Source organism: Coenobita brevimanus, chromosome 74 (assembly GCF_032717465.1).
Source record: "Coenobita brevimanus isolate Jiangsu-jjx chromosome 74, ASM3271746v2, whole genome shotgun sequence".
Classification (NCBI taxonomy): domain Eukaryota; kingdom Metazoa; phylum Arthropoda; class Malacostraca; order Decapoda; family Coenobitidae; genus Coenobita; species Coenobita brevimanus.
Genome location: NC_137027.1, coordinates 35337594 through 35353262, shown reverse-complemented (window position 1 = coordinate 35353262; position 15669 = coordinate 35337594). Strand labels below are relative to the sequence as shown.

The 15669-nt window shown below is 37.8% G+C and overlaps 1 protein-coding gene across 1 annotated transcript in view; it reads right to left on the bottom strand.

Moving 5' to 3' along the window:
* LOC145407828 (multicopper oxidase 3-like) overlaps positions 1–15669 on the bottom strand; it is a 39392-nt gene that overhangs the window by 22221 nt on the left and 1502 nt on the right. Inside the window, exon 2 of the mRNA XM_080278684.1 lies at positions 15120–15188. Within this exon, the coding sequence (XP_080134810.1) occupies positions 15120–15188 (69 nt within the window). The remainder of the gene's footprint in view (positions 1–15119; positions 15189–15669) is intronic.

Sequence of the window (15669 nt, the reverse complement as noted above, 5' to 3'; positions counted from 1 at the left end):
CAGAAGTGTGTCAACATGGCCGCACCACAGCAAGCAGATCCCTAGCCGAGGAATATTTTCCGAAGAAGGGACGTGCTTAACGAGCTCAGTGATGCTGAGCTTATCAAGAGATACCGGCTAGACAGGGACGGTATTTTGTATGTCACCAATCTTGTGAGAGACGCCTTATCGAATGACACCAAAGAGGAGAAACCCACTCACCCCGGAGCTTAAGGTCATCATAACACTACGTTATCTTGCTACCGGAAAAATGCAAATGTGCAGAGTTTGGGCTTTACAGTACTTGTAGGGCTAGCCCCAGCAGGTTAGGTTAATTATGGACGTCTAAAAAATATTAAATAATAAATAATTAAATATAATAAAATAATAATAATGGGATAGGTAAAGTTTAGACTGGTCGAAAAAATAATACCTTAGGTTAAGGTTAGTGTAAAAAAATATGAAAATATTAAATAAACCAGAAACAAATTATAGAAGTATATAACTCAACCTAACCCAGATGAACTGGTTATTGTCCTATTGCTGTCCATAGCAATGAACATTTTCTTTAACTTTCTTTGGACTTAAGAAAATATTTGTAATGTAGGTTAAGTATATTATAATAAATAATGATATGAATAAAAAAAAATATATATATATATATATATATATGTATATATATATATATATATATATATATATATATATATATATATATATATATATATATATATATATATAATAAAATTTAACCTAACCAAGTTTAGCCTAGCCAACAAAAAAATACTAATATGAAATTAGATGAAATTAATAAGGTAGGTTAAGTTTACACTAGTCAGACAGTGTTTTTGGTTACACACTTTTCAACGGGAATACGTTTCAGCGCATTTTCTCACAAATGAATTCCTATTTTACTATGTCTAACTTCCCCAAAAGTCGTAATATGAAGTTAAAACAATTTAAATCCAAGAAAATAATGCCAAGAACCTATTTTATTCCATAAATTTAAAGTTGACAAATTGTGAGCGGTGCGTTCTAGCAGCTGACGGTGTTGTTGGATTAGTGAGGTATGGCCGACGACTTCCGACGGCCATAAGACTGACTGTCATAAATTTGCTTAGCTATGACGGTTAGCTAGGGTCGACCATAAGCACTATGCAGAATACAGGCCCTGGGCCCAGATTCTACAAACCGTCATAGCTAAGTCCGTCGTACATATCTAAACAAAATGGCGCATTTTAGACATAACTCCGTCAGAAACTCGTATGGTCGACCATAAACTCCTATGGACGACCATAATAAGACGCTACGATGGTATGTTCGGGTTCACCCTGTCTTAACGCCGCCTATGACCGTCAGAAGTGTGTCAACATGGCCGCACCACAGCAAGCAGATCCCTAGCCGAGGAATATTTTCCGAAGAAGGGACGTGCTTAACGAGCTCAGTGATGCTGAGCTTATCAAGAGATACCGGCTAGACAGGGACGGTATTTTGTATGTCACCAATCTTGTGAGAGACGCCTTATCGAATGACACCAAGAGGAGAAACCCACTCACCCCGGAGCTTAAGGTCATCATAACACTACGTTATCTTGCTACCGGAAAAATGCAAATGTGCAGAGTTTGGGCTTTACAGTACTTGTAGGGCTAGCCCCAGCAGGTTAGGTTAATTATGGACGTCTAAAAAATATTAAATAATAAATAATTAAATATAATAAAATAATAATAATGGGATAGGTAAAGTTTAGACCGGTCGAAAAAATAATACTTTAGGTTAAGGTTAGTGTAAAAAAATATGAAAATATTAAATAAACCAGAAACAAATTATAGAAGTATATAACTCAACCTAACCCAGATGAACTGGTTATTGTCCTATTGCTGTCCATAGCAATGAACATTTTCTTTAACTTTCTTTGGACTTAAGAAAATATTTGTAATGTAGGTTAAGTATATTATAATAAATAATGATATGAATTAAAAAAAAAAAAATATATATATATATATATATATATATATATATATATATATATATATATATATATAATAAAATTTAACCTAACCAAGTTTAGCCTAGCCAACAAAAAAATACTAATATGAAATTAGATGAAATTAATAAGGTAGGTTAAGTTTACACTAGTCAGACAGTGTTTTTGGTTACACACTTTTCAACGGGAATACGTTTCAGCGCATTTTCTCACAAACGAATTCCTATTTTACTATGTCTAACTTCCCCAAAAGTCGTAATATGAAGTTAAAACAATTTAAATCCAAGAAAATAATGCCAAGAACCTATTTTATTCCATAAATTTAAAGTTGACAAATTGTGAGCGGTGCGTTCTAGCAGCTGACGGTGTTGTTGGATTAGTGAGGTATGGCCGACGACTTCCGACGGCCATAAGACTGACTGTCATAAATTTGCTTAGCTATGACGGTTAACTAGGGTCGACCATAAGCACTATGCAGAATACAGGCCCAGTAGTTGCTAGGTTTTGAGGTCCGGCGCCTTTTATTAGTGTTGAAGAGTGTACCCTCGTCTATAGCTGCGAATTGGTGCCTGATTTTGCTGACGCTTATTTTATCTAAGGCAGGGATGCACAAGCTGAGGTCTGCGGGCCCCATGTAGTCCTCTAGTAACTGTTATGGTGCTCGGTGCCTTACAAAACCGAGACAGAATACGCAATGGTCAAGCGCCGTCTTTTCCATGCCATCATACATTTTATTGACATAACAGCTTTTACCAACAGGAAAGAACATTTTACGCTCTAAATTTTTCATTCAGTTTTACTTAAAAGGCATAAGTACTTAAAACTATAACTGTGTAATAGCTACAGATAGGACCGCATGTGTGTGTGTGTGTGTGTGTGTGTGTGTGTGTGTGTGTGTGTGTGTGTGTGTGTGTGTGTGTGTGTAAGTAAAAATGTGAACACTTAATATACCAGCTTATTTAGGTTCCTCATAAATCTTATGACCCTCACTTTGAGATTAGCTTAATAATGTGGCCTAAGAAAGTAAAGGCAAATTCATCCCCGGTCTAAGGTGCATGCACATTTGGTTGTCATTCTACTGGCTATATACCTTGAGCATAGCAGTTAGCTCTCGAACAGCAGATTTGTTTAGCGACTTGGTGCAGACACTTGGGACATGCTGCTAACAGTGAACTATGCTTTACAGAAAGATAAAGATTGCTGATTGATTTCTTTGTGCAGACTGATTTCTCTGATGACATTGATAAGGTCAGTAACTGAACATTATTGTTAATACTTGATTCTGCTGCTGAAGGCAGCTGTGTATAGTCTGTGATTGCGAATTTTTTCCAGGTTATAGGAAGAGGGTGTTTACTGATGTGTCTATGGTTGCTGGTGTGAGGTCATTTCTGGCATTCCTCAGGGTAGTATTTTGGGTTTGGGTCAGTTTAACTTGTCAAGGTAATATGTCTCATGCGGTTGAGAACTTTGTTTTTCAGCTTCGCTGATGTTACCACCCTGATTGCTATTGGTCATAGCCGAATTAAGTAACGGTTGCTGAAAGTCTGAATGTGCATGTGAAATTCCTTGAACAATAGTCACAGATCTGGAATATGATATCCAGTGAGAAGAAAACAAAGATTGTAACTATTGTGGTTCCTGAACGGCTCCACCTCGAAATCCTGCGTTAATTGTCGACGGATGACGGATACTTTCTGGTTATGTAAACTTGCTTTGATATCCTGGGTATCATTTCTAACAAGAAGATGAAGTCTGAGATTCTCATTCTTTGTATTGTTATCTAATGCTCTGGCAAGCATGGGCATAATCAGGAAGGCAGGTTACGTTTTTAATGACCATGAAGTTTTAATGACTTGTGTGAGGCTATCTGTCCTTCCACTAAAGGGATATTGTTCTTCATTTTCAGGATCCGAGGCAGCTTCTCAGCTTCCTCTTCCTGACAGTGCTATGAACTTGGTATGTGAAATGTGTGGCCACCCAGAACTGAAGGATTAGGTTCAGCGTCTAAGAGTGAATGTCCTGCCCTTGTTGCATAAGATGTTGAATAACTCACGTCACTCCATGCATGTTGCGTCGTCGGGTAATTATGTCGCTTCTCAATGCACCAGAGCTGTGGGAAGATTTCATCAGTTCATTGTTGCTTTGTTTGACGGCCCAGTTCAGAAGATATTTTATAAATGTTAGCGTGCGTTGTGGGACGGCTTGCCTAACAGTGTGCTTTATTGAATAGCTGTAAGCATGGCATAAATCATGTGCTTATCTGTCTTTTTTTTTTTTAGTTTCGATTGTTTGGTGTTTAAGCTTTTGTCATCACTTTTCTTCTGCATTATCTCTCTTGTCTGAGTAACCAGTGGTCTGTTCTACGTTCTTGTTTTGTTCCAGTGGAGGGGTGCGGCGTGGATAATAAGTAGTTAATAATATGAAAATAATATATATGATGAGCGAAGGGGGGGGGAAATTCCTTCATCAACAAAGAAACAAACATTAGCCGGAAATGACATGAGCAAGAATGAAGTGTGTTGGCCGGATTAATAATGAAAATTTTACATAATTATTCCTCAAATGTGTACCTTTCATCTTTTAACACGAATACACATCCGCGAAGGCCATATTTTCTGACATAGGTAAAATTTAAAATAAGATCAAGAGAACAGAAATTGTAACTGTATTGTAGAAAATATGACCTTCCTACCACAGTCAAACTTTTGGACACGCATGCAGTTCTGCTTCATATCACACACACACACAGAAACTATACAGGGTAGAAATAAAACAAATCCCATGACCCACCTGTCACAACCGCCATCAGCACCGCACCGACTACACACGTTAGGACCCTCATGGTTCAGGGCAGCTTGCGAGGTTCTAGGACCTCTAGAGAAATGTCTTGATGATGTTTGAGTTGGCAGAGAGTAATGTGTTGCGTGGTGGACTGAAGATAGCGTGGACTGGTTTGTCTCTCCTGCTGTAAGGCCTAATAGCTTCCTTCAGTTTCTTGTACTGTGAAGGGAATAAGGGCGATGAGAAGTAATGTTTAGTTATGCAAAAAGGGTAAAGGAGGACAATGTTATGATGTGCAGTCCTGTAAAGTTCTCAGTTTCTTGCCGCTAAGTGTCGATTTCGTGGAGTAGTTACAAGTTATGAACCAATCAGAAAATCTCGCTCGATGAGAAGTGTTTGTCAGGGTGTAGACTACAGTCGCTTTAGCCTGTTGTAAAAATCTTCAACTTCTTATCCTTGGGTTAGTACCATTTACAAGTAATTTGTGAGATGCGAAGCGACTGTTTTTCCAGCCGTTCTATCTCTTTGAAATGTTGATTCCCCTGTGTAGCAAATAGTTAAGAAAAACCGCTGAGAGGTATATTGCTTGATGTGAAGTGCATGGCAATCGTTCCAGATGTTATGTTTTACTGTACGGGTGTTAAAGTTTTGATGTCATGATGTAGTTAGATGTTAACAAAACCTGTGTGAGGTATTTTGTGAGATGTGGACAGCCTGTAGTGCGAGTAGCTGTCTTGTCCTCTTAAAGTTTCAATTCCACGATGTAGTTACGAGTTCATGAAAATCAGTGAGATATGATTTGTAGATCGTGGTGTAGCCGCGCTTTGCAAAAATATGGAAGTTAAATAATTTGCGATGTTGTGGACTGCTTTTGGTGTGGTTCCTGTTAAAAGTCTCGAATTTTTGGTGTAGATATGAGTTAATAAAATCCACTAGGAGTCAGTTTGTTAGACGTGGACTACATGTGTGTGGTATACCCGATTTGCCTTTGTAAAAATGTTAAAATGTTCAGTTCTTGTCAGTCTCAATTCTTTTATTTTGTTGAGAGTTGGGAAAATCTAGTGGGAGATAAATTGTGAGACGTGGACTGATTATGGTGCTGGTGTTGTCTGTCCTGCCCTACTGGCCGTGCTACTGGACCCTGTATATATTGTGTGAATTGCAAGGTGACCCCTCCCATCTTGCGCACGTAGACAGGCGGCTGGTACGATTCCCAGTACATTTCTCAGACCTTCAACTGTAATTTCCGATGACGTTATTATTTGTGCAACATCTTCAGTCAGATTATGTTTTTATTTTCATGTCGCCACTCGTTTATACTGAGGCAGTGGGGAGATTAATGAAGGCTAGATCTAACGCATGTAGTTGGAAAGAACTTCTCTATCTATCTATCGTCAGACGCCATTATCACGTTAGGGGTGACCACAAACAAATCGCCCTCACGTCATCCTTTCCTCTGCTATCAGGCTACCATCTCCCTAGTTCACACACCCTTCTCTCATAGACCTTTGCAGGCCATCCCTTCATCTCATCCTCCATCTTTCACCCTCCATCTTCACCTTCATCTCACTCACACTCTATCTGCCAGCTTCTCTCAGTCCGCAGCTTAATAATACTAATAATAACAATAATAATAATAATAATCTTGCTGAAGAGATTAACCTTGGTGCCACCCGGCGATTTTATTATGTTATGAGAGATTTTTTTGAACTGCAGGGATTAGGTTCACCCGCCATTAACCCCTTCAGTGCGAGAGGCCTCTAAAGTTAAAAGAAATCTTACGTTAATTTTTATCAAATGTCATTATTAGGCCAGAGTAGTACCGGTAAGTTTTAAGATATTACTTCCCTTATCAACCCGTCTATCTCATCACTTTCATTCTGAATTTTATTATTATTATCTCTAGGCAATTTTATTCAGATTAGGAGAGACTTCTCTAACTCGTGAAGTTAGATGTAGCCTTAATTCTATCTGTCAGTCTATCCCTCTATCGACAGACGCTTTGATCCCATAAGGTTGGACACAGACGAATCGCCTCCACGTCATCCTGTCCTCAGCAATCTGACTGCCTTCTCTCCAACTCACACTCCCTCCTCTCTCATGAATACTTCTCCACCTCATCCCTTCATCTCATTCTCGGTCTCCCCGAATTCCTAACTTATGTTAATTTGTCATAAACAGACTTTGTAGTAACTTGTGGAGAAGTTATATATATATTTGACTTGTGGACAAGCGGTTGTTATACGTGAGTAGTTTGTAAGTAGATAATCTTGGTTCCCTTTTTGTCATGCAATGACAGGAGAGGTAAAGAATAGTATGGGACTATTTTTATTTGTCTTGGAAATATTAACAAAGTCTTACACACACGAGTGAAGTATAAAGTAGAGTCCCGCTAGCTACCTCCCTGTCTCGCTCACTCCCTCTCTCTTTCTCTCTCTCTCTCTCTCTCTCTCTCTCTCTCTCTCTCTCTCTCTTCCATGTTGCTAAGCCCTTCTCCCTACTACCTGCCTGTTCTATGGCCTGTCTCCTTCTGCCTCTGCTTCCTAAATTCTGGTGTAGCAGGGGTCGTGTCACGTGTGTTACACTGTGGTTGGAAAGTTCTAGAAGCTTGTGTGTGAGTATGTGTGTATGTGTGTGTATGGTCACGAGGCGCTGTCGTGTGCCTATAAAGCATTCCTTGAGTTAAGAGTGTGTAAGCATGTTTAGCATTGCTCGATTCTCGCAGACACAATACCTTCTCATCATCTGACTTCCTGCTTCTATCTGTCTCTCTATCTATCCATTTATCTATCTATATATTATGATTAGTAATTATAATATGGAGTCCTGACATATGCTCGGCCGCGCCGCTGAAGGTCCTCCGACAGCAATTATCATTGACATATGCTAATCTATTAGTACATAATATTGATTATAATATTGTATACATATAATATTCATGGTAAATTGCAATGATTCAGTAATATTACATTTTAAACAAGTTGTATACATATTTGAATGAATGCAATGGTTGTTGTATGACATTTTGTATGATGTGTATGTATAACAGACATACGCATATAATTGTGCAATGGTAATACTGCTAAGTTATTACATTACATATTGAGTTATCCCTTCAGTAATGTCTAATATTTCACCTACCTTGTAAGATGATTCTGGTAATACAGAATTGTGATATAATTGTATGACTTTACATAATATTGTAGTAATACTGTGGTAATACATAATTGTAACATTTTATGAATTGTTACATAATATTGTGGTAATGTATAATTGTGTTGGCCTTATAATTGTAGGTACATTTTGTTAATGCAACTGTTACATAATTGTTTTGGCCTTATAATTGTAGTTAAAGTTACATAAAAGTTACATCTTGTTAATGCAACTGTTACATAATTGTTACATATTGTTTGTAGTTACATAATTGTAGTTAAAGTTACATAAAAGTTACATCTTGTTAATGCAACTGTTACATAATTGTTAATGCAACTGTTACATAATTGGAGAGGTCTTTCCTAAATTGAAGATAATAATTAGGAAATATTAAGAATACAGAATAATGTACGTCACCAGAGTCAATGGAATAATCACTGAAAAAAATTGACGTTGTTTAAAATTTACTCTTATCTCAGACGATAAACCAATCTTGATTATTATTTTGTTAAGGAAGGACTGTGATTATTAACTTGGAAATTATATCAATTATGTTCACTTTAGGTAGGGTTTGGTTATATTAATTTTAGGGAAGTTCTCAATCATATATATATATATATATATATATATATATATATATATATATATATATATATATATATATATATGAACAAAAGGTGATGGATATTTTAAAGGATCAGGATACATATGAAAAGATACCAAAAAATATAGACCAAAAAACTATGAATAAAATAAAAAGGGTAATTAAAAATTATAAGGATAGACTAACTAAAGATGAAGTTAATTACTTAACCAACTTTGAATATAAGACAAGCCTATTTTACGGTTTACCAAAAGTTCATAAGTCCAAAATGATAATTGATCAAATTAATGTTTGTAGTACAGAAGTGATTTCCGTAACAAACCCTGTAGACCTTAAAATGAGACCAATTATTGCAGGACCAGCTTGCCCTACCCACCGTCTCAGTCACTTCTTAGATATATTACTGCAACCTTTTCTGAAATACATACCTTCATATATCAAACACAATCTAGACTTTTTAAACAAGATTCCTACTAAATTAGATGATAATGAAATTTTCGTAACTCTTGATGTGGTAAACCTATATAGCAATATTCGCCATGAACTTGGATATGAAGCTATCACTTATTGGATTGATGAACACTATGATAATACAAATCGTATACCTGCAGATCTAATAAAAGAAGGATGCAGTTTAATTTTGGAAAATAACTCATTCGAATTTAATGGGCAAAATTACTTACAAGTGTCAGGAACAGCAATGGGGACAAAATTTGCGCCAAATTATGCTAATCTTGTATTGGGTTACTTAGAAAACACCTTATATTCTCAGGTGTCAGCACATTTTGGTAAAACAATAGCGGATAAAATGAAAAAGAACTATATGCGATACCTAGACGATATCTTTATGATTTGGGACGAGAGAGATGGACATTTCTCAACACTCATAAACATCATGAATAACCTGGACTCCAAACTAACATTTACATGTGACACAAGTGGAGACACAGTCACTTTCCTAGACATAAAACTCATTAAGCAAGATAAGAAAATAATTACTGACATTCATTACAAGGAAACTGATACAAAACATTATCTAACATATAGTTCTAATCACCCCAGACACATAAAAAATAACATACCATTTAATTTAGCACGGAGGATATGCACAATAGTTTCAGAACCTGAGTTAAAAGAAATAAGATTAAGTGAACTGAAAGATTTTCTTCGACAACGTGGATATCCCAAAAGTATAATAAAAAATGGCATAGAAAGAGCAAAACAAATACCCATAGGCAACCTTCGGAGCTGCAGTAATAAAGAAACAGCCAGTGATACACACACAATACCATATATAACAACCTATAACCCAAATTATGATGATCACTTTAAAGAAGTCTCATGTACAATTAATGTTCTTCAAAAAGCACCTGAAACACAAGAAATATATAAAGATGTCTCCTTAATTAAAGCAAAGCGGCAACCCAATAATCTAAAAAGAATTTTAACAAGGGCTAGGTTTAATAACTTATCTAGTTTCAAAGTGAAGAAATGTGAAGACAAAAAATGTAAACTCTGCATGGAAATAATTGAAGGCAGTCAATTTACTTTTCCCAGTGTCAACTACACATTCTAAATTAACGAAAACATGGGATGCTCGACACAAAACTGCATTTACGTAATTCGCTGCGGTGGATGCAAAGAGATTTATATAGGCGAGATCTCAAATCTCAGGCTTCGTACTAACCTACATAGGGATCATATTAATCACGGTAAAGGTTTATATGTTAATACCCACATAGCTAAATGTGCAAAAAAATTTTCTCCAAACTTCAATATTATGCCCTTCTATAAAGTAAAAAAGGATGATCCAATATTAAGAAAATCAAAGGAAAAATATTTCATAAGCAAATTTAAACCATTACTGAGCAGAGATCTATGAGACACTGACCCAATTACAGCTTCAAAAAACAAACCTTTTTCCGAATTACGAAAATGGGGCAACTGAAGCTTCACACAACTCGAAATGAAACTAACAACAGTGGACAATTCATACCAAATATCAGTGGCTATCAATCACTCGCAGGAAGCACACCTCTTCCTGGGACACTATTTTTAACTGAGGATCTATGAAAATAGAGAAATGCATTTTAATTAAACTTTGATTTTAGTTTATAATATACAATTTTAGTACATGTCTCCTGTTTGTGTACATGCTGTCGATATTCTAATAAAAGGCATTAGTGTGCATATATATATATATATATATATATATATATATATATATATATATATATATATATATATATCACCCAGTCCCGTGCAGCCCCATGAAGAATGTAACTGACCGGGGCTAGGCAAGTTGGTCCTGACATTTTAGATGAGTCTATATATATATATATATATGCAACAGTATTTGGACAGATGAATGTAAATATATTTAAGTGCAACTTCTAACCTACTGGCAGCAGAGGTGATGGGATAAGTTGAGTCCATAGTAGGCAGCTGAGACTTCATCATGATGTTGCCAGCATGATCTTGACGCTACTGTTCCGAGCATGTTTGCAGCTTCTTCGGTATTGTGTTGTTTACATGTTGCCAGCACTTGTTTCACCACACGTGTGGGCTCGCCTTTAGAATGAATGAAATAAGAAAGGTGCTGGAGAAATGAAAAAAGTGTTTAGATGTCGTCCGCTTAGAATGGATGTAAAGAGATGGCTGTATGAGCAAGTAATTGTACAGACTGCATTTTATGGGGCTAAAACATGGACTATACTGTAGGAGTGGCAGAGAGGAAGATTTTGAATGTTGTGGAGATAGGTGTTTGACGAGTGTGTGTGGAGTGACTCGCATGGATCGAGTGAAAAATTATGAAGTGAGAAGGAAAACTAGATTATGCAAGAGATGGCTGATCGAGCTGAGCAGAGGGTGTTGCAGTGGTTTGGGCATAGGTAGAGAATGGATGGAGAGTCATTGGTGAAAAAGATAACTGGATCTGATGTGAGAGGTGTAAGGCTGAGAGGAAGACCACGAATAGAATAGAGAGACAATGTGAAGAGCGCGTTAGATGCGAGAGGGATGTCTGTAGAGCATGGAAGAGTGGCTGCGTGTAATAGGGATGACTGGAGAAAAATTGTGAATGGATAAATGGTGATAAGACCCTGACAGGGAGTTCTCCCACATTTGTATTATATTTTCACTATGTAGGATTTCAGTTATATATTTTGAAAGGATTTTGTTTTTATTTTCTCTAGAAGGAATTCCTTGATTATTTCTAAGAAGATTATTATTCAATTTTATCTAAGAAAGATCATGGCTCTAATTATTTATCTAGGTAGAATTTCGATTATTTTTGCTTAGGATTATATTATACTTTGTCTATGAAGGATTTCAACCATATACAGCTTAGCAAGGGTCTTTATTATTATTATTATTCAGTTCAGTAAGGATTCGTATAGCACAGGAAAAGACACTTGTACGGAGCAGCTGTGTGTGTGGATTTGTGTTGTGCTCTCAGATTAACCCCTGTCTTCCATTGACGTATATCTTTATTGTATTGTCCCTTCCACCCGACGACTTTATTTGGCCTTTACGAGTTCTTTCAATGGGGAGGAGCTTCTTGGAGATCTTTAATCTTTTCGATTAATAAAGGATTCCCTGGAGTTCAGTGTAGTCGTCTGGAGGGAAGAATTAAAGGAAAATATGTATTACATTGTCGCTGGTGTATGTCCTCGGGATCATCTAAATAAATAGAGTATAAACATGAACAGAGTATAGTCGCTATAATGTACGTCACCCAGTTCTGATTGGTGGCTGTAAAGTCTCTCTCTCTCTCTCTCTCTCCTGACAAAGTTCCTCATCCTGGTTTCAGCTCAGTTGATGGCCGACTGTTGTCAGATTGGAGACTGGTAACCAAGAAGACTCGAATTTTCTGCCTCCATGACTTTAGTACTGACGTTATGTGCCTCAATTTCCTTAGACTGAAAAGAGGGAAAGAGAAAAAAAAGGAAAAAAAAACAACAACTATAGTGAACGTGGGTCATGGTCTGCCGGGTGAATTATTTCCAGCTGAGTGTACTAGTGTTTCGGCTTCAGATGTATTGGGTGTATTTTCTTCAGCTATGTGAGCGGATTACTGTGCTTTGTAGTCTTGGGGGTGTATTTTATTTCTCTCACTATACCGACACACACACACACACACACACACACACACACACACACACGCCGATCAAAACATAGCACCTGCTTCTACTGCAAGACGCGCGAGTGTAAAAAATTATCACCTGATGATTTCCCTAAGCCTTGGGAACACCTCTCGTAGTGGCACGACAAGTGAGTGATGCTCCTAATTCTCTCATTGCCCATAACAACACGAAAATTAGACTCCGGTGTATACTGATTCATTAATATGTGATGTCGCGTGCCTTAATGACTACTTATCAGTGTGTGTGTGTGTGTGTGTGTGTGTGTGTGTGTGTGTGTTAGCTAGATGTTTTCCAGGAAGGGGCACCAACCCTCCGCCAACCCACTTGTTGTCAAGTAGGGAACACGTGTTGGTTAGTTATAAGGTTCCCACCCAGGGATGTAAATGTTTTCCTGGATTACAGGAAATCATTTGACTTGCCACTCATTGTAGAGCTACCCTAAAAACAGAGTACAGCTACAATAAGTGGGTGGATGGTGGGCCCCCCCCCACCTACCATGGATGGAGTGGAGAGGTATATGAGAGAGGGGTGTGTGAGCTGGAAGCAGGGCAGTGAAATGCCGGAGGACAGGGAGACATGGAGGCGATTTGTTTGTGGCCACCCCTTACAGATTAAGGAGTCTGGCAATAGATAGATAGATAGGTAGATAGTGTGTGTGTGTGTGTGTGTGTGTGTGTGTGTGTGTGTGAGAGAGAGAGAGAGAGAGAGAGAGAGGAAGACTACTGTGATAAACACCCGGTCGTTCACATGCTTCAGTTGCCTGGGACCACAAAGCCTCACTTGCCCTGTATTATATGATCATCGAAGCCAGAGACTCATAAACTTCTGAGCATTTCTCATTTTATCCGAAAAATCTTTGACGATCCCCTCACCCCAGCATCGAGAGAGGAGGAATCCCTTACTCTCTGAGGGTTATTTTATGTAACCTTAGATTCCACAGTAATTAGCCTCCATTTAGCGGTGTTCTTTAAGTGTAACGGCAAGAGATGTATAGGTGCTATGCAGATTTTTTTTTATAGCTTTGATGTTTTTATACTTTATTTTAGCTGGATAATTATTTTGGGACCAAAATATTTACTTCAGTCATAAGAAGAACAAATTAAAAGCTAACTCGCATTTGATAATAAAATATAAGAGATATACAACCACGTACACCTATAAAATGCTACTTTGGTCATTTTGGTCCTACCTTTTGATCCCCCCTTGCATTGTCCAAATTACTCCCAGGATGGATTTCTTCCCCACGTGGAAACCCCCTGATCAAAACCATAAACATTTCAGTCACAATTCTTACATACTGCAGCAGTGCTGGCTCGATCGGTTGCGTACTCGTCTTGTGATGCGTTTGCCCCAAGCCTACGTATCAAACTCAGTCCATGGCAGATATTAAAAATGGCTGCTGGTTGTGCCCTCTTTCATATGTTTGTGCTGGTGCTGGAGAGGGATAACGTCATAAGGTGGCACTGATATAACCGGACAATTTAGCTGCCCGATTATACAAATGGTCATTATTGTTTGCCAAGGAAAACGAAAGTATGCATAATGGTAGACATCAGACACTCTCCACTCCTCGGGTCTGGACAAGCTTATATGCAGGGCCATGTACGTATTTGTTTATCGATATATTATTTACATATGAAAACGAAATTTTGTACAGTACCAGACCTTAAGGTGGGGCTCAGATCCCCTCTCTCATTTGAAGAACGGCGGCCTCACGAGGTTCCGGACATCTCCTGACTAAAACCTGGTCTGAGCGGAGGTCAACTACTGTGCAAACTTTCCTTTTTCTGGGTAAAACAACCCCCCCTCTCCCATAATGGCTGGACACCATCCCCCCAAAAATAGTAATTAGTAAATTTAAAAAATTCAGTACCCTAATCACTGGGTGACACAGTTTAGGGCAAGCACTATATTTTGCCGCCCATGTGGTAGCAATAAGACATCGCCGGTTCGAGTATTTAATGTTTACATGATGTGACACAGCGACACACCAGGAAAGATCTGTTGATTTCTTGATGTAACCAACAGACGCATATCTGAGTTAGAGTATGAAAGATGTGTTGTCTTCATGATGTAACTAGCACATTATTCGATTAACAAAGCAACCTGACCTTATTGTATTTATATGAGTAACGTATTATCTCATTTACGAAACAAACTCTCCTTGTTGCATTTCAGATACAACTGACTAATGCACAGTCTTATTTACAAAATAATTAATCCTTTCTGTTTTCACTATGTAATTGACTGGCAAATTATCTGATTTATAATAAAAAAAATCCAATACTTTCATACTCTGCCTGACTGTTTTGTCGTTAAGCACGATTATTATCACCTGCGTAGGCCTAATCACTTTCATTTCATTTGAGGGCCAGGTGTATGCAGTCTGGAGGGTCGACTTGACTAGAAACCAAGGAGACTCATTTCTTCCTCATAACTTTGGCTTCTTAAAAATCATGCAGTCACTTCTTACCATTCAAGGTGTGGAGGTGGCCCAGTTACATAACCAAGGAGACTCATTCCTAACTCATAACTAAGTCTCCTAAAAAGATAAGGTTATTTAGGGTAGGTTAAGGTACATTAAGCTACGTTAGGTTAAATTATGTATGGTTGGGTTAGGTTAGGTTAGAAGAGGTTAAATTAGGCTAGGTCAGGTGAGGGTAGACTAGATTAGGTCAGGTGAGGTTAGGTTAGACTAGGTCAGGTAAGGTTAGGTTAGACTAGGTCAGGTGAGATTAGATTAGGTTAGGTCAGGTGAGGTTAGATTGAGGTTAGATTAGGTTAGGTCAGGTGAGGTCAGATTAGGTTAGGTCAGGTGAGGTTAGATTAGGTTAGGTCAGGTGAGGTTAGGTCAGGTGAGGTTAGGTCAGGTGAGGTTTGATTAGGTTAGGTCAGGTGAGGTTTGATTAGGTTAGGTTATATCAGATTAAATTTTAAGTAGGCCAGTTGAAATATAAAAAGACACTATAATCAAAAGCCTGGAAAATAAATAGGTTTCTTCTCTTGCCAAAATAGTAATGAAT